The 27,354-nt window shown below is 37.6% G+C and overlaps 1 protein-coding gene across 1 annotated transcript; it reads right to left on the bottom strand.

Moving 5' to 3' along the window:
• Positions 1 to 12,087: 12,087 nt before the first annotated feature.
• LOC113291793 (prolyl endopeptidase-like) lies at positions 12,088 to 17,119 on the bottom strand. The gene is made up of 12 exons (XM_026541287.1): positions 16,658 to 17,119; positions 16,351 to 16,570; positions 16,060 to 16,260; positions 15,872 to 15,942; positions 15,599 to 15,761; positions 14,460 to 15,053; positions 13,709 to 14,089; positions 13,545 to 13,620; positions 13,404 to 13,467; positions 12,926 to 13,061; positions 12,680 to 12,793; positions 12,088 to 12,556 (listed from the first exon to the last, which is right to left on the bottom strand). The coding sequence occupies exons 1-12, from the start codon at positions 16,954 to 16,956 to the stop codon at positions 12,491 to 12,493; spliced, it is 2,385 nt and encodes a 794-aa protein (XP_026397072.1). The 5' UTR covers positions 16,957 to 17,119; the 3' UTR covers positions 12,088 to 12,490.
• Between the last annotated feature and the right edge of the window lie 10,235 nt (positions 17,120 to 27,354).

Genomic DNA, 27,354 nt, shown 5'->3' with positions numbered 1-27,354 from the left:
AAGATGGGTATGAATCAGATTCAGGGTTGAGTTGTGAGATGAAGAAATTATGATGGAGGCTTCGAAGAAGTTCAGTTGAATCTCAGGGAAGTGTTGGTGGTGCTGTGTGGTTGAATTACAAAGATGTTGCAAGAATTGAAGAGTTGACGAACAAGTGAAGCTCTGCTGTTGTATATGGAATGAATGCTTAAAATTGGATGTATGTTAAGTGTGCAGGAATTGAAGAAAAATGAGGCCTGAATTCGGCTGGGAATGTGCAGAAAACAAACGAAACCCTGTCGGATTTTCATTCCAACGAGTTAACTCAGTACCGACTGATGACCGATCCAACTCATCTGAGTAAGACTAGTTAGCCAAGTAAGATGCTGACTCGGTGTCTGACTTCCTCTTCCTTGACCCGGTTGACTAACTGAGACTGTTAGGTTGACAGTTATATATAACGGCACCAGAACAGAATCTTCCATTGATGCCAGCAGAACTCAGGTAACCGGTGATGATTTTGCCGACAGAATTCCGGTAATCCTAAGGACTTTTCCGGCAACCCAAAAGAACATATTTTTGTGTGATTTTGACTCATGAGATGTGAAGACTTGGACTTGGAATTGGATGAAGAATTTGGCTTGAATTTGGAAAGAGGAGATAGAGGATTTGAGAAAGACTTGAACTTGGAAATTGAATTGTTAAAGGAAATGGATTCTATTCCTTGGAAGATTTGGAGAGCATTGAAGCCTATAAATAGAGAAGTTCTCCACTTTTATATACACACTTTACTCACCTTTTACAAACACAACACTTGTGTTTTTGCTTGCTTCAAAAATTCTCCGTTTAATTATTTGTGTGAATTTCAAAAACATGAGTAGCTAATTTTCTTATTGATTGAGGATGAATTCTTAGTTCTTAACATATGATTTGAGTTTTGTTTTGAATTCTATCTTTAAGTTTCTCACATGATTATCGTTTGTTTTTACTATTAGGAATGTTTATACATTCATGATTGATTGATAGGTCATTTAGGTGCGCAACTAAATTGATTTGTTAATTGATTTAAAGCTAGTGAAAGTTAGGGGATAAGTAATCGTTTCTTTACTCTTTACATAAGTAGCAAACACGAGACCTTGCGGAGGGATTCCGTGGGGAAATTGTGTGTGAAAACAACGTTGGAAAGTAGACCTTGATCTAAGAATCTAACTACTAATATCAACCTAATAAGTTCATAAATCTTAATGTGTTTAACTAAATTACATCTTGAGTAATCTACTACTAGGTTGTTTGGTGAATAGAATCCAGTAGTCGAAAACTTCCGTATCTGGTGATACAAGGGATTTAGGGGTTTAGCACTGATCTAGCTGCTTTACCTACGGTTGATGATAATCTGTGACTAATAAAAAGTGGAAAAGAACATAAATTGAATCATTGTTTTGCAACGAAGAAGGATTCCTTGATCTAACTTCTCTTATTGATTTCCTTTATCTTTTTAATTGCTTTGTTTACTTTTTTTTACTTTTAAAATCTAAAACCAAAACCCCTTTTGTGACATTATAAGACAACTAAAACCACTTGCTCCTCGTGGGAACGAACTTGACTACACTATATTACTTGTTAATTGAGTGGAAAAATATTCACTAATTTTTTGTGGTAACGACACACATCATCTTGCCGCGGGAATGGTGCTCACGGCCAAATAAAACCTAAAGCTAGGTTTTGCGAGAGAAGGAATCAACGACGGCCACCTGCCCATACATACTTGCTTTGCATTGGCTTCGTTAAGATTAATGTTATGGATTACGCTACTACAATACTACTAGAAAGGAGGAATTATTCATATTGAAGTGTTTTTACAAGTTCGTGGAAGACATGCCTATGGCTAGGTGTTTGGGGGTGAAAACTGATTCTGCTGTTTTTGGTAATTTGGGGTGTGTTGATGAGAAACGAGTTCAAACCCTAAACAAATGCACTACACTGAAATGCTTTTAGGTTCGAGAAATCGATCTGTAAGACTCTGGCCTAAACCAAGAAATGGTCGTTCCAGATTCAATTCGGTCACAAGGTGAAGGAGATGGATTGATCTGGGAGGGAAGCGGAGAAGTTGTTTGAGATCAGAGTGTTGAATTATGAAGGTGTGGTTGTTTATGACTTGTGTATCAGAAAATGGTTTCTGTCTACTTGTGTTGATAACATTTGTGTTCTGTGTGTTGAAATAAATCGAAAACCTATTTATACAAGTCATTTGAGCGCTACCCTGATCTCTTAGGAAGTAGAGGAAGTTAAGTAGTGGAGTAGTGGGGTCGTGTAAGAAGTGGTGATCATCATGTGGTCACATATTCGTCCACTACTCTCATCGTTGTTAACCGTCCATATTTTCCTGACACGTTCTCATAATGGGTGTGTTGCACGCCGCACGCCGTAAACCGCCAGACCAATACCCCAGTGAGCATCCCCCAATTTGTGACATGTTTGATGTCTCGAAGTGGGTCAAGTCGTGGGACTTACCGTGGAGAATAGCATATGGTGCTATTAGGTGAAACAAATAAGTTGTTTATGAGGCCGACATAAAATATCGTATGTATTCGATGCATGTAAAGCAGCTCAAATTAATCGATGTGTATGAAGCATCGTTGTTTTAGAGCTTGATTGAATAAGTCACGGATTAAGCGCTTTAAAGGAGGTAGCGTGATCGACCACCTTTGGGTGATCGTTTGGTGGCTCTAAGGACACGCCATCACCTGGTCGATCACTGCTCGTGGAGGAGGGGTGGCCAGTGATCATGGCGTCAACCTCCTGACCATCTAAAATATGATTTAAACCGTCCGACCAAGCTAGCAAAGTTGGTCAGACAAGATGATTTGCGGCAGTTGAACGCTGCCGCTGATTATTTTTTAGGGTTTAAAGTTGCACAGACAATCCCCCTTTGGGCGAGCGTTCTCGGACATCGAGCCCTAGTTCGAACAGGCCGGTATGCCATGCGTAGAGGTGGGTCAACGGTGATCACACTGACATCCTTGGGGTCGCCTAAGATTAAATCGAAGCCGCTCAACTAGGCCGGCGAAGATGGATGGTCGCGATTGATTTGCGACAGTAGGGCCCTGCCGCAAACGCAATCTTAGGGTTTAGAGGCCGATCGGCCATCTCCCTTTTGAGCGAGCGATTCGAGGCGTTGCGTGCGGGTTTGAGTAGGTCGATCGACCATGTACAAAGGTGGGTTTCCTGAGAGCATACTAACATCCCCTGGATCACCTAGAATTAAATTTAAGCCACTCAATTCGGCTGGCGAAGATGGGTGATAGTGATCGATTTGCGGCAGTAATGCGTTGCCGCAAAGTAATTTTAGGGTTTCTTAAAACAGCGCGTTCACGCTACTTCGGGCAAACGGTTTGATATGTTCTGGTTTTGCCGTATACAGGTCGATCGACCAAGGGAGGGGTTGGGCCGACGGTGAACACGTTGGCACCTCCTTGATCGTTTGAGATGCGATCCGAGCCGTCCAACTAGGTCGGCTAAGTTGGACGGACGCGATACGTTCTTGAGACCCCTTTTGTCAGTCTCAGCTCGTTTGAGCTATTTTTATGCAGCGTGAACGCCCATGTTTGGGTCGGCGTTCGAAGCACTTGTGAATGAGCTACATAGGGCTCGATCGATTAGGGCATTAGCAGGCCCGCCGGTGGTCACTATGGTGATTGCCTAGTTCTGCTAGGACTAGTCTAAGTTTTTTAAATCGCGCGGCCAAATCGTGTGGCCGTGATTATTTTTTTGAGACTGATGTGAACAGTTCAGATTTTCCTTAAGGAATTTAAACGCGTTCGATCGCGCCAACTTTTAATTAAAAGGTGTGTGAACGCGCTAATCTCTTTGTTAGAGGGTGGTGTAGCCTATGTAGGTGTTTTTATGCAGGTCACAATACTGATACTAAAGAAGATTCATGCTACTACGTTGCGAGTGAATATTAATCGTCATGTCATGCAAATATTGAGAGTTTGGATGGGGAATATAGCATAGGAAAACACTAGACAGACCATGCATTAGTGAATAATGCTGGTGCAAGATAAAATTTATTAGAATATTTGGGATTGTTGCTACATGCACCATTTCATTAGTGAATAATGCAACTAGGAGCTTAAATACTCATTAGGCTCTATACTAGTGAACAATTCATCTAGGAGCTTGAGTTTCAATACAATATGAAGAGCGTCATGGGCACTCATCAAAATTTTGATATATTCTTCAAATTCCTTGCGGAATATAGACATATCAAGGTCTATTACTTCCGGGTCAGGTAGATATACTTTTACAATTTTCGCCCTAAACTAAAAACCACCATCAACACTAGGGTTACACCAATACAGAAAAACAAACAAGAGGGAAGAGATGTTGGAATACATACCTGAAATATACTCGCCTGCTTTTAATGTTGTTGTTCCTTCCACTGATCCACTCACGGATGATGTACCTTTGCTGCTAACACGAAGACGCGGAAGCAAAGCCAACAATACGAAAATAAAAAGAAGGATGGGCAACGCCCTATATATGCATGGCGCTTTTTGGAGTTTGAGCAGAAGAAGGTTTCCTTTTTGGGCCCAACACGGAAGAAGGCAGCTCGGCCCGCGGGGCCAACGTTCCATGGCGCCAATTTCCACGGCCGAGCCAGCGCCGCGCCAACGCTCCAAGCGCCAACACCTTGAAATCGATCCAGCGCCATCATCACCGCTCTGTAGCCCAAGCCAGCATTGCCATCATTATCGCTATGTGGTTAAAGTTGCAGCGTATCATCACCGCTCCGAGATTAAAGTCGCAACGGCAGCATCAATGGTCCGCGACCGAAGTTGCAGCGTCAGCATCAGCACTCCGTGACCAAAGTTGCAGCGCCAACGTTGGCACCCTGTGGCCAAGCCGGAAATACGCCAAGACGCCAACACAAGGATCATAGACTACTCATGTCTCTTGCCAAAGGTTAGTCGAATTTTCCTGGAAATCTTTTCATGTCTCGTCCTTTCGATTTCACCCTTGTCTGTCATCATCTCATGCTTACCCCGCAACAATGCCACTGTTACGTGCTAAGCAGGGGACTTAATATTGATGGTGGTTTTTAGTTCAGGGCTAAATTTGTAAAACCCTGCATTTAATGTGCAGTCACTCTGCAAGGAAACTGAGCCATGTAAAAGTGGTGAGTGTTCAACCTCTTCACTGGCGCATTTATTGAGCAACTCAATATTTTCTCATGAAATTTATCCAGAATGGTGCATGTAGCAACAATCCCAGATATTCTGTAAATTTTGGCACCATGCCTGTATTACTCAGTTAATATAAGTTTCTTTGAATGCTTTCTGTGCTATGTTCCCCGGATGAACCCTTAATGTTGATATGGCATGAAAATTTGTGTTCACTCGCAGCAGAGTAGCACGAATTTCCAAGTATCAAGGTTAAGGTCCTTGCATAAAGTATTTAATCGTAAAGCATACTGCTCTCTGGCAATGAACTTAAAGAACTCTGTGTCAACGCATAGAATTCAATCAATTTTGTGATAATTGACAAGATTCAGATATTACCCTGACTAATTTGCAAAAATTAGTGTTTTGTGCTCTGCGCAGTATATTAGACCTTTCCTGTCGAAATTAAGCCTAGGCGAACTAGGTAATTAATCCTCCATGGATTAGTAGGTGCAAAATCCTACCTAAATCAGAAAAAAAAAAGGAATAAAAGGAGACGCGGAATAGGAGCAGCAGCAAAGGAAGGTGTGGCCATGCCATAGGCCAGCCGGCGCCACTTGCAAGTGGCCACACCCCATGTTGCTCAACCGGCCCCTATTTCCTGTCGACCAATCAGGTCGCCTTAAATCCGGCACACGCACATGAGTTGTGGCTGGGCCCATACTTGCTGGCCCTATTTCCTATCGACCAATCAGGTCGCTTTAAACCCTCCACACGCACACCAAAATTGTGGCCACGCCCATGCTTGGTCGGCCCCCTCTTTTTCAACCAATCAGGTCGCTTTAAACCTGCCACAATATTAAAAAGAGGTAAAGTTGCGTGTTATAGTGTTTCGATTGCGGTAAATAAGAGTTCGTTGCTCGGACTTGTAAAGATTAAAAACATAAAAATATATACAAACATTTGTCACATGATCAAGAGATACTGGGACTCAGGATGTCACCAATTCTTATACTCATGCGATTCAATTATTAATTCTATACAATTAAAGCTTATATTGATAAAAAATATCGACTCTTACTTTGCCAAAAATAGATTTTGTAAAGTATTATATGTAAATCATAAGCATGATGCATCAAGAATCTCATAGATTAAGCATACATCATCAGAAAAAATCACAAATAATCAATAAAAATCATAATTTCATTCATAATAGTGCAAATAGTCATAAAAGAATTAAATAAAAATTACTCATGCATAAAGAATGGTTTCTTCCATCGTCCCAGTATTGGGGTTTAGCTATTCATATTAATCATACACTCAAAATCTTAATTCAAAAATCAAAGTGTGATCAAAAGAGTCAAAAGTTATAAAACAGTGGTTCTGTGACCCACAAAATACGTCCAGAAAGAAACGATACCAGAGAACTGCAGTAAAACAACGACACTCCGCTGTTGTTGTTGACGCTGCGGAAAATAAGACTACTCTGTGCAGTCCGTTCTTCGTGTTCTTCAAGGTCCTCTAATGGCAGCAGCAGCAGCAGGTGGGAATTGCTGTTAATCCTTCTTCTTCGCTCCTCTGCGTCACAAACCTTCCCCAAACTCTTGATAACCCCTATATGACTCGAAACAATCTATATATACTTAAACAGGTCCACTAAATCTTCCCCAAAATTCTCCTTTTCTCTCCACATCAAGTTACGTATATTTCCTCTCTTTCTTCTTTTTACGCGTCTACTAAGCTATTCCCTTGCCACAAAACTCTCCAATGACTTGAAGAAGACCAAGTGCAAGTATAGTTAGCGTGAAAATCTCCCAGAAATTCCTCACAAAATCTTTGAACCAATCATCAGCGCATGTGTCCTGTTGAACTTCGATTCAATTTTTCCGGCATTCCAGCCCAATTGTTTGCGTCCAATAGATTGTACTAGGCCTGTTTAGTCATGAGAAATCCATCCCAATGGTTTCCAGCATTTTAATCTCCCTAAAATTCCCAAAGAATCGAACTCTAAATCTGCCAGTGAAACTTCATTTTTTTTTCCGCCAAAATTCTAAGTTTGAAATGTGAAGAAGAAAGGGGGCGCCCCTATCCAAAGTAGGGGTGCCTTTAGCATCTGACTTGGGTGCCCTGGGGTGGCCCTTATCCAAAACGCGGGTGCTAAAATCGTTTTCTCCGGGATGTTTTCAACACTTTTTCGGGGTTCCTCCGGGGGATTTCTGTGGGATTTCCGGTACGTTTCTGGGGCGCTTCCGTCATACTGTCTACGGAGGTCCAAACGCCACATTTTTAGCCACTTTCGCCGCAAACCTTATTTTTCCAAAAACACCTACAAATAAATAAAACACCATAATAAGTACAAAAATGAGTACTAACACTATATACAATTGGGCTATATTAGACACATAAATGCCAATCAGGTCGCTTTAAACCTGCCACAGTATTAAAAGAGGCAAAGTTGCGCCAGATGGTCACGATGCCAAATTGGCTTCCCAAAAGCCGCGCCAACATACCAAACGTGCCATTCCGCTCCTGCTTGCTAGTGGCATGCCAAACATGCCATGCGCTCCAATACACTAATTGGTATGCCAAACATGCCGCTTTGCCGCAGTAGCATGTCGAACATGCCAAACGTGACACTTTGCCGCAGTAGCATGCCAATCGTGTCAACATGCCATATATAGCGCGCCAACGTGCTAATCCACTCCTTGTTTGTGGCCAAACGCCATAACATATTCCAATTAGGGTATTCTAAACGGCTCTGCCTTAGTGGCATTAGTCGAAACCCTAATTTCCAGTCGTGGCCCAATTACGCTACTTTGGCCCTCTAACATGCCACGGGCCATGTGGGACACGCCAAACCCTAAAAATGGCGTCATTCTATAATCACCCGTGGCCATCCTTGCGCCTTGCGGTTATTCTCATATTATGGTACCATAGTTCCTTTGATGTGGCCATGGCACCGATTGCATAAAGCGTCACCGTGTCGCGGCCATGTCGTACGCTAATTAAGGTTTCGATATGCCAAACCCTAATTTAGCTAAAGTTTCCACGCCAACTAAGTCAAGTAATTCTCTTAAGGCCTTAAGTTTTATATAGCAACAGGGCCGATGTTGCCAGAGCCATATTTGGATCTAACACCAATATGCCAAAATAGCTGCCATGGTTACGCCAGACGCCACTATTTCACGGCTACGCCAGGCGCCACTATGCCGCTATATGCCACTGCCATGTGCCAATGACGCCACTGTGTTGTCGTCAGGCGTCAACAGAATGTGGCCATAATCAATGGACATCCTTTCTCATGGGTTACAATCTCAGCCGTCCGAATTCTCCACAGAATTGACAGGCTTGTGGCAAATTTTGGGCGACCAACTAAGATAAGACAAATAGCATCACGTGTTATTATCCTGTGGTAAGTATCCTGACTTTGACTTGTCACACATAGCAACCTACTACATGTTTTCCATGAAAACACTCGAGACATCAAACATGTCACAAACTGGGGGATGCTCATCACAGTATTGGTCTGGCGGTTTACAGCGTGCGGCGTGCAACACGTCCATTATAAGAAAGTGTCAGAAAGCAGGGCGGTTAGTGGCGGTAAGAAGTAGTGGGTGCAAACTGACCAGTTTCCTACATGGTGAGAACGTGGTCTCTGGCATTTACACATAATCCCACTTCTCCATTACTCAATCACTCCCACTTTCTACGAGATCAGGATGCGTTCAATATGACTTGTATAAATATGTTCTACCTATTTTCGACCAAATAACAAGTTTTGGTTAGAACAACACAGTATCCAGAAAAAACACCAGAGAACTGATAGCTTTCATTCCACAAGCCAGTTCCAAATTCTGATACAAGTCATAAAATAGTCACACCTTCAGAATTAACCATTCTGGTCTCAACACCTTCTTCGCTTCCCTCCCTAAGACCAACCCTTCTCCTTCACTTTGTGACCGAAGCAAGACTGGAACGACCATTTCTTGGTTTAGGCCAGGATTGTACAGATTGATCTCTCGAATCTAAAGTACTCCCATGCAGTGCATTTGTTTTAGGTTTAGATTTGTTTCTCATCCACACACCCAAATTTACCAAAACCAGCAGAAATAGTTTTTACCCATAAACAATAATGAATCTAAAGCAGATGTATAACCAATCAATCAGAATGGGATGAATGTAAATTTTTATTTTCTGATCATATTTTCTAAAAAATTTACTCTGCGAATACCAGGATAAAAACTTAAGTTCATGCTCATAATTCCTTTCAATCATATCCTTATGAAGAATGAGAAATAAGAAAATTTTAAGAGAGGAGTAAAAATTTTAATGCATCAGAAATTTTTTGTACCTAAATAGAAAAAGTTTAAGATTAGAAGTTTAGCATGGTAGGAGTAATGTGTGAAATGATTTTTTATATAAATATAAGTTTGTTGAACAAATACCTCATTTTGTGCAGTAAGAGAAAGACAGTTGGAGCTTTGCGCATCTTTTGCCATGTCACTGTCAGTTTCTTTTCCTCTGCTCTCAGGAAGGGAGACAACCCAATTAATAATGTTCTCCTTATCGGTACATGCAAATTCATCTATCTCTTCTCTGTTAAGCTCGGTGGCTTCAGTTAAATTAATTAAAGCTTCACCCAATCTTTTTCCATTCTTCTCCGGAGACTTCTCTTGAAGGACTTCTTCTGCTATGATATTTGGAATATTTCTTTCCTCTTTTTCCACTTCGACCCAATTCTCAACATCATTTATTATGATGTTGTTTCTTCTTACCATGATAGAGTATTGGTTTAGAAGTCTGAATCACTCTGATTGCTTGTTTTTCTGATTTTTTTCCTCTAAAGTTGCTTCTTTTGGTACGTATTGATTTTCCTGCATCTATTACTTCCTTTCCTTTTAGAGCTTTCTTTAGTTCATCAGTTGTTATTTCCCTCCTATCTCCAATAACTCCTACTGCTTTTCTTTTCTCCTGATTTTCACTGAGTGAGTAGGTATCATCATTTCCACCACAACTCTATCCAGTGTTTTCTTCTATGTTGATTCTTCTCCTTTTGCTTCCTGTGTTCAGATAGTCTACTCAATCTATTTCACTACCATAGATTCTAAGACCAGCATCAGCATCTGTTATCCTAGCAACATTTTCATTACCTTGAGCTGCATCTTGTGAAGTGTTTCCAATCTCAATTGTCATGTTTTCTTCTTCTCCATAAAAAATGATTTTGGGGAAATTTCTTTTATATTCATTATACCTTGCTCTGCACTTTTTTTCTGAGTGATCTACATCTACAAACCAACAGTCTCTACATGTACCATGGGGGATATCTAGAAAAAAGATTTTCATCTTTATTGTTTCTCTGTAATTTCCTTCAATGATGGTTATCTTTATCTGATGAACTAGAGTTTTTGTTATATCTACGAGGACATGAGCCTTGTACTCACCATTTGAATTCAGTGGACCAAGCAGATTTAGTACTCTTCCAACCTTTTCAGCCATCATTTCTGCTACATAACCCCTTTCTACCAAGTCACTTCTAAGTTGATCCAGTAGTCTTGTGCATTAAAATCTTTATCTTCTAGTTTTGTATCACCACTCTAATGACGCATTGTAAGTAATTTTCCTTGAACACTATTTGGGATAGAATATATTGCAGCTGCAAAGTCTCCAGCATTAGAGAATCTAATTATAAAGACTCCAGGATCTGCTGTTTTCTTAACAATAAGCCTCCCAGTTGGTGACCAAGTCATGTTTAGAGCATAAGCCATTTCACCCACCCTTAAGCCTCTAGGATCATCCTTCTTCTTTATTTTTTTGAACAGCTTAACAACCACTCTAGGAAATTTCTTCTGCTCAATTTGGATAGTTGCAAACCTAAGAAATTCAAGGTAACTTCTAAATGAATCAGAAAGTGGATTTTCTTGATCTTCTATAAAGCTTATGAGGTGAGCTATATAGTTATCATTTCGGACATCAGACATTTTGTGAGTGTTTTGAGAAGACCAGCCCGAATTATTTTGTTGAAATGCAGAGAGATGTTTTTTGGTAGAAAACTTATATTTTTTTCTTTTGAAAGTGTTGTGAATAAAATGAGTTTCAGATGGCTCTTTAAGAAATCTCTTATTGCATGCAAATAGTGAAATAGTGCTTCTGAAATATGTTGTCACTTGTAGAGAAGAAACGATATTAACAATGTTACAAGAAAAACAAGTTCTGACATTGATACAGAAGATGACATAATCCTCCATGCTTCCATACACAATCTTTCCTTTGAATGAAGTACTGACTACAATGATTGCTTTCTTTGCATCATGCTTACAATTTGTCTTCAACTGATTGTTTCTTAATAAAAAATTAAGTTGCGTACTTGCAAATGGGGAAAAAACGCCGCCATGAGAAAAAGCTATCCAGGAGAACTGTAGCTATCTCTCTTCTCTCAGATTTAAGAAACTGACCTGACAAGACCTTCTCTGAGCATTAGCTCCTACTAATCCTTTCCGGCAAAATAGAGAAAAGAACCAACAAATGATGATAATTTTATTGATTAAGTTGACCATTAATTTGAGAAAAAAAAAACAGTCCAATTGAATTATTTTAAGAAACTAAATCCAAATGAGAGAACTAAAGCAACGCTATTAAACAACATTGAGAAACAGATTGTATTTTTAAAAAACAGACGGACAATAAAAGAAAAATTCTTAACCAATTAAGACATGGGTATGTAGATCAGATAGAGTAGAGATGGTATGTAGATCGGATAGAGTAGAGATGGAAAAAAAAATTGAATCGAAGGTAAAATCGCAAGGAGAATTGAAGAAATTTAGATCATCGGTTTAGAAGAAAGGGCTGAGTCAACTCCGTTTTTATCGCCGATTCGCAGAGCTTTCAGTCACCACCCGACAATGGTGGTTATAATTAATTGTCGAATGAACACATTTGTAACTGGAAGTTCACAACTTGACCCTGTTGGGTTTCAATAACACACTGGGTACTTCTAAAAGTCCACAAACAATACTACATACGCTGAGAGATCTTTAGTAACACTCTGAAACAAACTATAAAACTGTACAGAGTAACAATTGACTTTACGTCAATGTCTATAAAAAAAAATCGAAGTCTGTATACCGAAACACGTAAACCTTCCTTTTTTGAAGCATTTCATATATTCATAATCACTATGGAAAAGAAAAAAAATCCCTGCAGAATTGTAACAATGGCACAAGGGAGATAACAGCTAAGAGCTGAAGCCCCATAATCGGCTTGGAAATGAATAGAAAATCCGTATTCACCATAGTGATTCCATCTATCTTCACAGTATTTTTCGCTTTACTGTAAATGTAAGTGAAGTTATTCTAGTTAATCCAGGAAGCTCCCAACATCTTAGCCATGAAACTATACCGATCAGCGGCTTCATCAATCTGTCACATAAGAAATGAAAAGGTCCAAATTAGAGCTAGACATAAATTGGTTACCTTAACAAATGCCTAAAAGGACAATCCAATGGGAAACTTTGCAGACAATGATATCATATAAATACTCACCATTTTCTTGGTCGGGCGTCCAGCTCCATGGCCAGCCTTGCGGTCAATGCGACCAATTATTGGGTTGGTCTGTGGGCTGTTCTCCAAGCTTGTGCAAAGTATATATTGCATAGTCTGAAAGTAAAAATTCACGTGTTAAATGTAAGTATTCAAGTATCAGTGCAAGGGCCAAAGCAACGAAGGCATCAGTCTTGCTATGTAACTTAACCATAAGAGATCTATCACAGTTTGGCAAAAATAACTTACTGCCAATAACTTCAACGAGTGTAATGGCACAACCCGGTCATCATGATCAGCAGTCAACAACATGGTAGGAGGATACTGGTATTTTTCATCCTGATGCTGCTCCCAAGGTCTTCTCACATTATGAAGTGGTGAATATCTAAAAATGCAAACAAAAATGTTATGAACCATGTAAGAATGTCTTGTGATCACAAATTAAAAGCAAAAGAATGACCAAGTGTTCACAGAATGACCAAATGTTCTGTCACAACTTCACTAACATGATCACCGATGAACTATAAGTCCCAACACGATGAGAGCATAGAAATTCATAAGACTTTTTTTTTTTTGAAATGACAGGAAAAGAACACAAATTCTGAAGGATTAACTTTAGTAGACGAAAGTTACACTCAGTATAGAATCATATCTAATTTAATACTCCTATGGTCCTACCAATGTTATAATAACACCAGCGTGTTTCAACAATCAAGATTAGTCTTACTTGATAAGCCATTGGAACTCTTCCTCCTTGTCTGAGCAGCCATAATCTGAAGTCCATGCATGGCCTGGAACAGATTTAGGTATCAGTATATGCAGTATTAAAAGTACATAGGAAGTGAGGACTAAAAGAAGGTAAGCAAACCTATGGTGAACATGTGGAAACGTAGCATATCCATTACACCGACATGAGCCAGAGCACAGCCAAAAAGATCAGGTCGCTGTCACCCAAAAAAATGTTTGTGATTTAGCAAGAAAATTATGCACTCCATATGTTTACTGTAAGAGGTGGAAATAAAAGAAACACACCTGATTTATGGTAGCAGCCACTAGAAGTCCACCATTGCTGCCACCTTCAATACACAGCTTTTTGGACTGGGTATAACCAGCGGACACGAGATACTCTCCAGCAGATATAAAGTCATCAAAGCAATTCTGCTTTTTTGCTAGTGACCCTGCTTTATGCCATTCTTCTCCATACTCCCCACCACCGCGAATGTTCGCTATGCAGAAGATAGCTCCTAAATGCCTGGTAAGAATAGTTCTGCTGACACTAAAGGATGGAGTAAGGCTAATGTTGAAACCCCCATAACCATACAATAAACAAGGATGTGAGCCATCCAATATAATATTCTTCTTGGACACAATGAAGAGAGGTATCTTAGTTCCATCTTTGCTAGGTACAAAAACCTGAAAATGAAAGCCAGGCGGAAGAAAGAAATGATGATAATTAATAGATGGTTTAAGCAACAGAAACCTGTATGCATTAGGTGTGATATACAGGTACACTGTTTTTTCAGATACCCCAGAATATATGAGTTTTCATGAACTCCTTAATTGTCTTAAGAAAGAAAAAAACCTCCTTACTCCTCCTACGCAAGTTGAAAAATATGTATCGTAATATGTGTGGAGCTAATCCAGAAACCACAATTTCAAGAAAAATATGAGTTTTCATGTAGTTCTCAGATTGGCCTTACCAGCCACCACACCCTATACACAAAAAGGAACATAATATATTAATATATGTAGAGCTAAGCTGTGAGAAATATATCGTAATTACCTGATTAACCTGGAATTCAGTATGATCAAATCCAGAAACCACAATTTCACGGAATATCTTCATTTCAGGTGCCTCCGCTGCTAAGTTGAATTGATATATAATACCAGGGGTGAGAAAGCTAGTAAATCCAATGAAAACCTCACTGTCTTTGCGCCTTCCAGAAATCCCATAGACTGTGCCAATTTCAAGGGGCAACCGATGTACCAGTTCACCTGTTTTCAATTCCCTTATCTGCAGAACATTCTTAACATCGCTCAAGTAACTCACCAGAATTTGGTTTCCATTCACAACATAAGCAGATTCAAGGACATCTTTCTCTGATTCTTCAATGACATCGGTCCACACACTTGGTTCCTTGAGATCAACCCGGATTAACTTATACTTTGGAGCATCTTTATTAGTCAGAAAGGTAAACTGGGTGTCATCATTTGCAATAGCTCTATAACTTGCATCAAAATTGTCAACAAGCTTAACAAAAGGAAGCATGTCAGTTCTGTTCTTAAACCCTTCGAGCCCATTGGGAAGTGTTGACAGGTCACAATAATAAAGCTTGTTGACTGGGTCGCAGCTCTCGTTAATGTACAAAAGAACATGCTGCATATCAAAGTGGAAGTGGAAATTAAATATTCTGTCCACTAAGGAATGATTCAACAAGTTATAAGTATTGTAAACAGAAACATTCTCAATGAGGAGAACTTATCAGTCACAAACCACTACTGCTCATCTATGAGAGATCAATTAAGAAACTCAGATTTTGTTTCACAAAAGACTAATTGGTGGCATATATCTTTTAGAGTCCAGGGCCATATTGAAGTGGATAAAGCACTTTGTACAACAAAAATAAAGAAGACGCAATAGAACTCGTAAAGCGAATTACTGAACTTCAATACACCTTGTTATCTCGTATGCTTAAGAAAACTAGCTAATGGGAATATTAAGCACTAACTTCTCTACAAATTAGTAATATTTATTACTTGTCTAATGTGTCAAAGCACACATACAACATTTAGTATTCAGATAAAGCCATTAGTGTCGACATTGAGTTTTGCATCAACAGAAAAGCTATGGCGAAAGACTACAGTAACTAGACATAATGTTACAAAATTTGTAATCTCAGGTACAGTGTTGGTGAATATTACCTTCCCATCATCCATAACTTGTGCCTCAAACAGAAATTTCGGATTTTCTGGATCTTTCCAACATAAAACATCTTCAGATTGATCTGTACCCAAGAAGTGATAATAAACCTGATGATTAAGATTTGAATTCGTCTCGGTCCCCTTATCTAATTCTTCTCCTTGCCTACAGATCAATACCAATGTAACCAATCACAAACTGAATATGAAAACAAAATTACATCATACCAATTCGAACCAATTTCCATTAGAAAAAAAATAGAAAAACAAACTTACTTGGGAGCAGGGTATCTACTGTAGAAGAACCCTTTATTATCATGAGTCCAAGTGATAGAAGAAAACTTAACCTGTAATAAACAATGTGATGGTCTTAAATCATAAGCTCAAAACAGTTATTCTGGTTGACATAAGCATATAAGTACATTTTTGTTGCAATTCATGCATGTACATAAACAAACACTTACCCATGACAAAGTATCGGGCTCAAGAAACTTATCTTCAACCCTCATAACTTTAATGGTAACCCAATCACTACCACTTGAACTAAGTCCATAAGCCAAATACTTAGCATCCTCACTTACATCAGCTACATTCAATGATACAGTTCCATCTTCACTTAACCCATTAGGGTCAAGCAATACCTCAGCTTCTGCATCCAAACTATCCTATAAAAACAAAAACAAAAGCATTGATAAATTTATCTAACCAACAATTTCAAACACCTCTAACAATCAAAACATTTAAAGCTCACAAACCTGCACATATAAAACACTTTGTGCTTGAAGACCTGTATTTTGAAAGTAAAAATACTTATCCCCTTTCTTGAATGGAGTATCATATCTAGGATGATCAAACAATTTGGTAATTTGTTCTCTTAGTTTCTCCCTTGTTTCACATGTTTTAAGTAATTCTTCTGTCAAATTCGCTTCTTTCTCTACAAATTCTTTCGTTTCTTCCGATTCAGGATCTTCCAGCCTATTCACAAACAAACAAAATCAAATCAAATCACCATTCCACAAAATCAAAATTAAAAATTTGACTTTGACTTTTGGTCTTACTTACCACCGATAAGGATCAGAAATCTTAACACCGTGGTAGTCGTCAACAACAGATTCATCTCTACGAGCAAAAGGGTATTCTAATGGAGATTTCTCGGCGATTGAAAGAGAACCCATTTTTCTAGCGAGAGACACAAATCTTGGTGATGAAGAGGTTGGTAGTTTGGTTCTGGTTATAGTTGGTTTAAGAGGGAAAGATTTATATGGAAAGGGATGGTGGTGGGTTAGGATGGAGTAAGAGTAAAGACGGTGGGTGCTAATTGGACCCAAAAGAGTGTGGGCGTGGCGAGATGATGAGAACATCGTGTGCTGGGTTATGTGGTTTACTCAAACCCTAATTGATAAATTGGGGATTCCCAATTTTAGCGGGAAAAACTATGTTGCAATTGTGTCAACATTTATTTTCTTAACTATGTCGTCATTTTTTTATCATTCCCATCCTTTTCTTGAGATTTCCTTTCTCAGTTTTCAATCTTGATGTCTGGGATATTTTTTGTTTTGTTTTGTTTTGCGTGGATGAGGAGGACATATTCTGTTGATCCTGAATTTTGCAAGAATTGGTTTTTTCTTTGATGAGTAGGACATATTCAACTTTTTGGTGTTTCATACTTTTTGGTTTGTTAAGTTCTCATAATGGGCCAATTTACTACCCGCAAGTTTCAGAATTCTTACTTTGCTCAAAATTGAAACTCCTTACGTTCTTTTTTAATAGGCTGGTTTTTGTAAATAAATGTTTCAAGAAAATAGGTTGATTTTCTAATTGGGAAAGTCAAATATTACTTAATTTTCTGGACCACTTTTCTCTTAACTTCTTTTGATGATAAGTGTCATGTGGACCATTTCACTTTACTTCTTTTGGTGATTAAGTGTCATGGGGGCCATTTCACTTCACTTCTTTTATTGACAAGTGTCATGAGGACCATTTTCAATGATTAGTTCTCTTAGTTTCCTTAAATTTCTCTAAAAACAAAACCAGCATATTAAAAAGGAAAGGAGAGAGTATATTTTTTGAAGCATGAGCTGAAAATTGACATCTTGATTCTTGTGTTTGAGTAGAGTGGGAGTAAGTTTGATAGAACTCAGTGTCACATTTAAGATGGAAGGCTTAAATATGAAACGGGAAACCATCTTACCCTTTTCCTCTTCAACAACTTACCTAGAGCTGAAGAGTAAGGGAGGAAAAGAGAGAGAAATCTAACATCAATATTTGTTTGATTAGGCTACAGGCGGACATTGTTTTTCTTACACATTTTCTTTTTTATAAATAAGGAACTTTTTCATTAATGGAAATTCGAGGTTATAAATTATAATGAATTTAAGATCGAAAATAAGAGAACACAAAGTAACAAGAACATACCGTAAAAGTACAATGCCGAGAAATCTGACAAGAGAAAGAGAAGGACTACCGGAGTAAAACAAATACTTAAGATCCGATTAAATCGGAGGAAGAATGGTTTTTCTCGGAAGTAAATCTCAACCATTTAGTTTGTTTTTCTTTTTTAGAAAAATATACTCCCAAAATAGATGTGATTTTTCTTGTAGTGATGAAGCTTCCGTCGTCAAAGAAATCACCGATGAAGAAAAAAAATTCGTCGTCGGAGAGTATCACTATCGATCTTAGAACCCAACCCAATAACCAAGACCCGTCATTAAAGCGAAGATAACTCTCGAAAAAGTAGATTAAAGCACCGTAATAGTGTATATAAGTAGAAAACATAATAAAAATTAGAGATATTTTGTAAAAGGATTCTACGATTTTGATCATATTAGAGTCTGGATCGTAAAACATGTCGTTGATGCATTTGGGTCGTAGACTAACCAAAGACCGTTAAAAAACCATTTGTTGACTTTTATATTTTACCAAACACCTTGACCGTCACATGACTACCGTTGACACTTAAAATACTATGAAAACATTTAACCATGTAGTCCTTTTGCATCTCCTTCCACCCGTGTGGGAAATCTCTTTCTTCCAAAATTTATTTTCAGTTCAGGCATTTTTTCGAACACTTGATGGTGTCTCTGTGCATTAAAGAAGTCATTTTCTCTGGTTGTCTCTTTCCTGCAAATTCAAATTCATAGACAACCCATTTACCACAGTCCATCAGGAACTCAATATCATTCATAATCTCCTCCATTTAGCCCTCATTATCACCGGATACAACAATATCAGAACCCATATATTCCTTGTATTTCTCGAGTTCATATCCGGACTGAAATCCTGTGACCTCTAGAAGTTCTTCATCATCTCCACTCTATGACCAGATACAACGACGTTGAATGCATAAAAAACTTGTACTCTTCTATTTATGAATGATCGGTTAGGCTATACTACTAGTACCTTAATGAGTCATAGGTTTTTGTCATTCTTACTAGGCGTAGTCAATGGTTAATCAACGGGATTTAGCAAACATGTGTGAAAATTTTGATAATACTGTTACGGGAAATCGGGGTTGAATGTTGAAGATCAACATCAATTCTTCCGTGTCTTCCTGAACTGCGAGCTGCCCCCGCGAATAAGCACCCACCAACATCATAAAATAGAGCCGTAAAAGCTTAGTTTAGTTAAGTATTTAATCGGGTTGGGGTATTAGGTCATTCAACTGATTCATAAGGGTGTTTTAGTAAGTATGTCAAACGCTCAAAGTCAGTTTAGGACCCTATCGCATGAACGGCATGTTCTTCGACCCAGACCCTAATATCATCAGAAACATACGCCCCTATTACAAAATATCTCTAAAAATTAAGCTAAAACTATTAACTAACCTAGAAAACGAGAAATAGTGAAGAAATCTGCTCAAATCTGGTACATTTCTTGATAGTTTTTGTTGAAGAAGAAGAAGGAGAGAGAGGAGAAAGAGAGAGAAAAATGTTTAATTTAATTTAAAGTCATGTCCAAAATATTATTTCTTTTCTTTCTTTTTTTTTGCTAAGAAAAAGTTTTTATTGCTAATAATAACAATTACACTGTCAGATTAAAGAAATTTGGGACATTTCCCCACCATTCCCCTGAGGTTCTAGATATCTTGCTAAATTTGGCTGCTTGATCAGCCAGAATAATATGGTTTCTTTTTAAAAAATTAAATTGTGCAAATTGAAAATTGGAAAACTAAAGTTTTGCAGTCATCTATGACTGTTTTATTATGCCAGTATAACTGGTTTGAAAATGAGTTCAGAGACTCAATCACTAATAAAGCAAATTTTCTGCAAGCTTTTCTCTTTTGCCCATTGTACTGCCTCCAATGTAGCCAGACTTTCTGCTTCTTCAGCATTTCTCACTGACCCTGCCTTAAGCTTGCATCCAATGAAGCTACCTGAGATATCTGTCAAGATAAGACCAATTCCAGAGATTTTAGTATCCTTATCAAAAGTTGCATCACTGAAAAGAATAACACAATCATGTGATAAAGAAGCAGTGACAGAAGATAAATTCTTTTCTTCTACAAGATCATGAGAATGGGCAGAAAGGGAGGTATCATTTCTTAAATAAGTTTGAGTATCATTGACTAATTTAAGTGCCAATCTAGCATTAGAGTGATGATTTAGGGCTTTCCCCTGGAAAGTGTAGAAACATCTATTTTTCCATATGCTCTAGGAAATGGTAAAAACAGCAACTTCCATGTCTTTCAAAGAGTTATTACTGGTCCACTTGAAGACACAATCATGAATACTGATAGAGGATGCACTATCATGTTCAATTAAATCTGCATAAGGAGTTAGAGCCCAAACTGACTTAGCAAACAAGCAGTGAAAGACAATATGTTCAGGGGTTTCTATCTAACCAGAATTGCACATGCTGCAGTGGGGGTCATGAGTATTACTGTACCTAACAAGAACAGACTTAGCAGGAATGATGTTTTCATGACACTTCCAAATAAACAATGCAACTTTTGGAAGAATAGAGAGGTTCCATAGAGCCTTATAAAAAGGATTACTACCTAGATTGTTACTCATGTACTTTATCTTCCCTGAAATAACTTTATAAGCAGACTTGACAGAAAATTGGCCATTTTTAGAATAAGGCCAAATGAGTTTATCATTCCCAGAAAAGAGGATTCTAGATTCAAGAATGTTTTTAGCATTTTGAGGGGTGAAAAGCATTAACAAGATCAGGTATCCAATTTTTAGTGTTTTCATCAATAAGGACAGAAACAGTAAATTTAGGATTAGGTCTAGTTTTAAGAACTGGCTCAACAGGAATTGACAACCACTTATCTTCAAAAGCAGAAATACTCTTACCATTCTTAACTTCCCAAACAACATTTTGAGCAATAAAATCAAGACCTCTACTTATACTTCTCCAAGCCCAAGAGCAATCAGCTTTTTTGGGATGATGAAGAGGATGAACATTTTTAAAGTACTTATATCTAAGAATGATAACCCATAAAGCATTAGGGTTATGAATCAAATTCCAAGCAGTTTTAGATAAAAGTAACAGATTCATGCGTTTAAGGTTCCTAAAACCTAAACCACCTTGGTGTTTATGATTACAAATTCTTGGCCAAGCTCTAAAATAAATACCTCCTGGGCTAGACTTACCCCACCAAAAATCTCTTTGAGGGGATTCCATGTTGTTGATAATGTTATCTGGGATAGTAAAGGTGTTCATGTGATAAATAGGAGAAGATTTTAGCACGTGTTGGACCATAACATACATACCTGCCTGATTGAAATTTTTACCTTTCCACTTAGCAACTCTCTCATCAAAATGGTCATTAAGATAGTTGAAAGAATCTGTTCTAGACCTAGTAATGAAAAGAGGAATACCTAGATATTTCTCATTTAAAGCTATTTTCTTAACTTTAAGATCATTGATAAGAGACACAGCTTGATCTGGATGAACATTATTACTAAAAAAACAGCCAGATTTCTGAAGATTTATAACTTGGCTAGAGGCCAAACTAAAATCTTCGATCAAGCTCAATAAATTTGATGCTTGAGTATGTGAAGCTTTTGCAAAGATAAGACAGTCATATGCAAAGAGCAAATGACTTATACTTGGAACATCTTTGCAAACCTTAAGGTCATGAATGAGGTTGTTCCTTTCAGCATGTAAGAGATATCTAGAGAAAGATTCTATACAAATGATAACATGTATGGAGACAGGGGATTACCCTGTCTCAGACCCCTTGTTAGTCTATAAGATTTGCATGGAGAACCATTTAACATGATGGATATACTTGTGGTACTAATGCATTGGTAAATTAGATCACACCAATGCTCCGAGAAACCAAAAGCCTTAAGGATATCTCTGAGGAAACCCCATTCAACTCTGTCAAAGGTCTTAGACATGTCAAGTTTAAGGCCCATGACACCCCATTTTTCCTTTTTCTTTTCATAGTGTGAACCAATTCATGAGCAATTATGACATTATCATGAATGTTCATATTAGGAACATAAGCAGCCTGGAAAGGGCTTATCATTTTGCTTAGTAATGGTTTCATTCTGTTTACAATAATCTTATAGATGATTTTGTAACTAAAATTACATAAAGAAATTGGTCTGAATTAAGAGGGACTTGATGGGTTATCAGTTTTTGGAATTAAAGATAAGAAGGTATGATTCATCTATTTTAACAAGTGTTTTGATTCAAAAAAAAAAAAACTATTTACAGTTTTCCATAAATCATTAATCAAGAGATTAATATTCTCCTTATAGAACCCAGGAGGAAAACCATCCGGCCCTGGGGCAGTCCAGGGAGTCATTTGGTTTATAGTATCAACAATTTCCTGCTTAGTAACAGGTCTAAGCAAGGTATGATTGCCAATATCATAAATGCATGGGTCAATGCAATTAAGAATTTCTGCATTCCTATAAGGATTGGAGGTAGTTCCTATGGAGCCGAAGTGATTTATCAAAAGGGTTTCAAGATCAAATCTCCCATTAACCCACTGCCCATTAACTAACTTAAGAGCACTTATGTGATTGAAGTGTTTCCTTCTGTTGGCATAATTGTGATAATACCCAGTGTTTCTATCAAAGGATTTAAAAAACTCTTGTCTGGACTTTTGAGCATAAAAGTCTTCTTGAACTTTTTGCCAATGTTCCAGATCAAACTCTACTTGTTTAATCAATTCCACATTCACAGTGGGAGTGAGGATGATTAGTAAGATCATTGAGTTGATTGTTTAGAGTTCTAACTTTGTTGTCAATATTACCAAAATGGAGATAATTCCAAAGTTTAAGGTCTTGTTATACAAACCTAAGTTTGCTAGCAATTTGAAATGGGTGAGAACCCCTAACCTCCTTAGAGTAGGCATTGGAGATAACCTCTCTAACATAAGGGTCACTTCTCCAACATTTGAAATGTCTATAAGGCTTACTACCTTGGAAAGATAATGGATTAGTCTCCAAGATAATGGGTATATGATCACTGCCTATAGTGTCTATATGGTGAACTTTTGAAGAGCCATATAGATTGAGCTAGTAACCATTACCTAGAGCCCTATCTAACCTAGCATAAACAGCATCATCACCAGACAGCCTATTACTCCAAGTAAACTTATTACCAGAGTATCCTAAGTCAGAAAGGTCAGCACCATCAATGATGGTCTAAATAATAGGATACTCAGTAGTTGTAGGTGAAGAAAAGGTAGATCTTTCATGGACATGCATGGTGAAATTGAGATCACCAATAATTACCCATGGAAGATTGGCTCTAGAACCAATTTCTTCAATGTATTTCCATTTTTCTATTTTCTCATCATGGTATACAGGACCATAGAAAAAAGTAGCTAGAAACTCAGGTTTACTTGGGTCATCAAAAATTAAAGCATTGATCATTTTATCAGTATTTTGGACAATTTGACATTGAAAACCAGATTTCCACAATAAAGAAATACCACCAGACAACCCATTAGAGGGAAAAATCCAAGAATTTGGGAAATTGAATCTCCTAAGATACTAGTTCATCTTAGAAGAATCATTTTTAGTTTCACATAGAAAAATCATGTCAGGGTTCTGGCTCCTGATCAAGTTCCATAGTGAATTCCTAGTTGTAGGGTTGCCGAAACCCTAAACATTCCACGACAAAATTCTCATTTTTGAGAGATGGGAATAAATTATACTACCTCCGTTACGGAAAAGTGATACTTTCACTTTTTCAGAAACGGAGGGAGTATAAGTTTTAAATTTACAACTAGGACTAGACTAGTAATGTGATAATCAAACAACCACTTCAAATCAATTATTATAACAATCCCAGAATTGCAATGATAGTAATCACAAGCAACATAAAAAATTCTAGTTTGATTGATACGGAACTGCAGAAGGATATATTGAACAATAACAGGTAAAATATAACACCATGAGGAGGAAGGATCACTAGTAATGCAAATGTTGTGATTAACAGACCAATTGCAAAATATAACACCATGAGGAGGAAGGATCACTAGTAATGCAAATGTTTAAAGTCCGACTCTGCCTGTATATTTGATTTGGACTATTTGAGTCGGTATTATTTTGTACCTAACTCATTGGGCACATATCACTCGAATAAAAAAAAATATTCCTTTACTGCTCTATTATTTTTTAGGTCAGATTAATGAGTTAAATTCAGACGAGTAATTGAACCAAAACTACAGAATAAAAACAGGCCGCTCATGCTCTTTGTAATTTGATGACGAAGGAAATAGAAAAATTACGGCAACGAAAGGTGGTAGAAAGGATGTTGTGATTCATCTAGTCATCACTCCATACCAACTAGATGTTCGTACTTTCTTGTCACTCCCAGGCCCAGCTAGATATTAGACTATCACACATTCTCTTAATTGAATTCTAGTCATGCCCGATTAAATCTCAAAGCTTGTACTTTTTTTGGCAAATGATCGTCTAGTCACTCTCTATAAGATCTCGATACATCATACGATTCTAGCTTTTAAGAGTTGTTGGACACCAAGTGAGGAAACGATAAAAACAACAAACGGCACTACCAGCCGGTGCATGGAAGGACTACATTGATTGTCCCCATTTGATATGAGCTATAGTGGGAAGATTCTTGAGTTCTCATGTAGTCATCTACTAACACCCCGTTAGGCTTTAGCTATTACTGCCAGGAATATATCCCGGGACGACTATCCTAAGAGTTTCCAAGTGACCCCTACTTTTTGAGGCTTTATTTTCCGCGTGGATGATCATTATGAACCATTCAAGTGTTGAACCTAACTTGCCAAGTTTTAACTTGACTCAGGAGTCAGGCCGATATAATTTCTTATTGGGCCTGATCTCGAACAAAATTGCTTGCTCATTGGGCTGTCACATAGGTCAAGTCTCGGTGGGGTGAGCATTTGAGATTTAATCCGCCGATCCCATTCGGGCCATCAGTTTTTTCATGAGTGTGTTGGAATTATAATCCAAACACGTAACATCAGGGCTGAGTCAATTAATTGATTTGGTCATTGAGAAATTGTGAGATTGATCCTAATGTTTAAGATTGGTCACGTACATGAAAGTCCTAATATTTTGGAAGTACTTGTCGGTTTTGAATGTGGGAGGATATTTCCTATTAAGTTGGAATTAATGTGTTAGTGGGTTAGTTGTTAAGAGTTCGATCAAGATTGTAATGCCTATTTAAAGGCTTTCATGTTAATGAGAAAAATGTACGTATCAGAGTGTATTAGCAATGTAGTCATATCTCTCTTCTCTTCAAATTTTGTTTTTTGAAAATCCTACATTTGGCATCAAGAGCCGGGTGATCCTTGGGAGATGGCGAAAAAATAAGTTCGTTTTTCGTGGGATAAGAAAAGAATGTTTTGAGAAATTTTGTTAAAAAAAAGTTTTGTTTTGTTATGTGAGAAAAGTGATGTTTTGAAAAATAGTTTAAGAGTTTTCTTTTAAAAGAAAAAGTTTGGTTGACTTGATGAAGTAGAAAAATTATTTTTGCGTATTTGGAAAACAAGGGTTTCCTTTAAAAAAAATGGTTTTGGGTTTGAAAACATGGGTTTCTAGATGTGAAGATGAAAAGTTGGAAAACAACGGTTTATGACAATGATGATGATGATTTTAATGAAGATGAAAATATGATTTGCATAATATGTTAGGATAGTTGAGATGATGCGGGATGTTGATCGACTAGCAATGATGATGAAGAAGATCGTGACGACGATGATTTTATGTTGATGATGATGTATGATGATGATGATGACGATGATCGTGATGACAACTATGATGATGATGATGGCGACAACAACTTAAAGATGTTGCTGATTTATGATGATGATACAATAATGAAGACGGTATGTGATAAAGGTGTTTGAATTAAGGGAAGGTGTTGGAATTATAATCCAAACACGTAACATCAGGGCTGAGTCAATTAATTGATTTGGTCATTGAGAAATTGTGAGATTGATCTTAATGTTTAAGATTGGTCACGCACATGAAAGTCCTAGTATTTTGGAAGTACTTGACGGTTTTGAATGTGGGAGTATATTTCTTATTAAGTTGGAATTAATGTGTTAGTGGGTTAGTTGTTAAGAGTTCGATCAAGATTGTAATGCCTATTTAAAGATTTTCATGTTAATGAGAAAAATGTGCGTATCAGAGTGTATTAGCAATGTAATCATATCTCTCTTCTCTCCAAATATTTTGTTTTTTGAAAATCCTACAGAGTGAGAGCTCCACGCGTACATCAATGGACTGGACCAGTTTTGGGATCCAATGGATTTTGGATTAAATGGGGTATCGTCTCAAAAATCCGTTGAACACCGCACTCATCAATTAAAAGGTATTTATTGTAGTCTTTTGGTAAATATGGTGTTAGTATAGTACTTGCATATAATCATTTTAGACATATGACGTTGAAACGTGGGTTTGTAGTCGGTTTAGACAAAAGTAGTTTGTAAGTCAAAATGACGGCTCTTTTTCTGTCTCTTCTCTACTGCTCTGGCGATTTCCATGGACTCTGAGTAATTCAATTGGTAGGAATTCCTTTAGCCTGATAAGATGATGGAGAGGAAGGGGAAGAGATTAAAATCAGTTTTCATTTAGATATCTAGGATCTTTTGATTCTAGAATCTGATCACAGAGTTTCATTTCATATGTGGATGGATTGATGTTAGACTTCTCTTTCTTCTCGTTTTTTGTTTGCCTAATTTATCCTGTCGGTTTTTTTATTGCCTTTATCTCTTGTTTTTGCTAGTCTTTATTAGTTTTACTTAGACACAGTTTTGTTTTTTTAGTTTTTTCCATTTTTCTACATATCCCAGAGTTTGTCTTGCTTTTGATTATTTTAATTTATAGATGTATGTTTCAAATCTTCTTTTTTTCTTTCTAGATATGGTGATTATTTGGTTAAATCTTTTCTTTCCTACGGTTGGATCTGCTATTTCTCCAGTGACTATTTATTCGGTTGGATCTGCTATTTCTCCAGTGACTATTTATTCGGTTGGTCTGTCGATCAAATAGATGAATTAGACTGCTTAATTCCAAATATTTCTATTCTATATTTCAAAATTTAAAAAGAAAGAAAGGAACTACTAAAAACCAAAAAGATTTCATTAATAAACTTGCATAAGTAGATACATGTAATACTTTACAATATTAAGTTAATACTAGATTTTGTGCCCGTGCTAAGTCCGGGCAAACCCAAATAATTTTCTTTTTACTTAGAATCATATTTTTGGTTTGGTGTGATGTGACTTCGCCTCGCCCCATCTTTCATTTTTATTTGGTGTCGAGGGGCTTCGCCACGCCTCGTGGCTTAAA

This window comes from Papaver somniferum, chromosome 1 (genome assembly GCF_003573695.1).
Source record: "Papaver somniferum cultivar HN1 chromosome 1, ASM357369v1, whole genome shotgun sequence".
Taxonomy (NCBI): Eukaryota; Viridiplantae; Streptophyta; class Magnoliopsida; order Ranunculales; family Papaveraceae; genus Papaver; species Papaver somniferum.
Note: the sequence above shows the minus strand (reverse complement) of the source record. Positions and strands in the feature narration are given on the sequence as shown.

Bases quoted from the DNA above. Each gene is read 5' to 3' on its own strand.
- LOC113291793 (XM_026541287.1), bottom strand. From the start codon at position 16,956: ATGTTCTCATCATCTCGCCACGCCCACACTCTTTTGGGTCCAATTAGC. The intron at 15,054-15,598 runs GTAATATTCACC...TTTGATATGCAG, and splicing joins AAGTTATGGATGATGGGAAG to CATGTTCTTTTGTACATTAA. The intron at 13,621-13,708 runs GTGTGTTTCTTT...TTTGGGTGACAG, and splicing joins TGGCTGCTACCATAAATCAG to CGACCTGATCTTTTTGGCTG.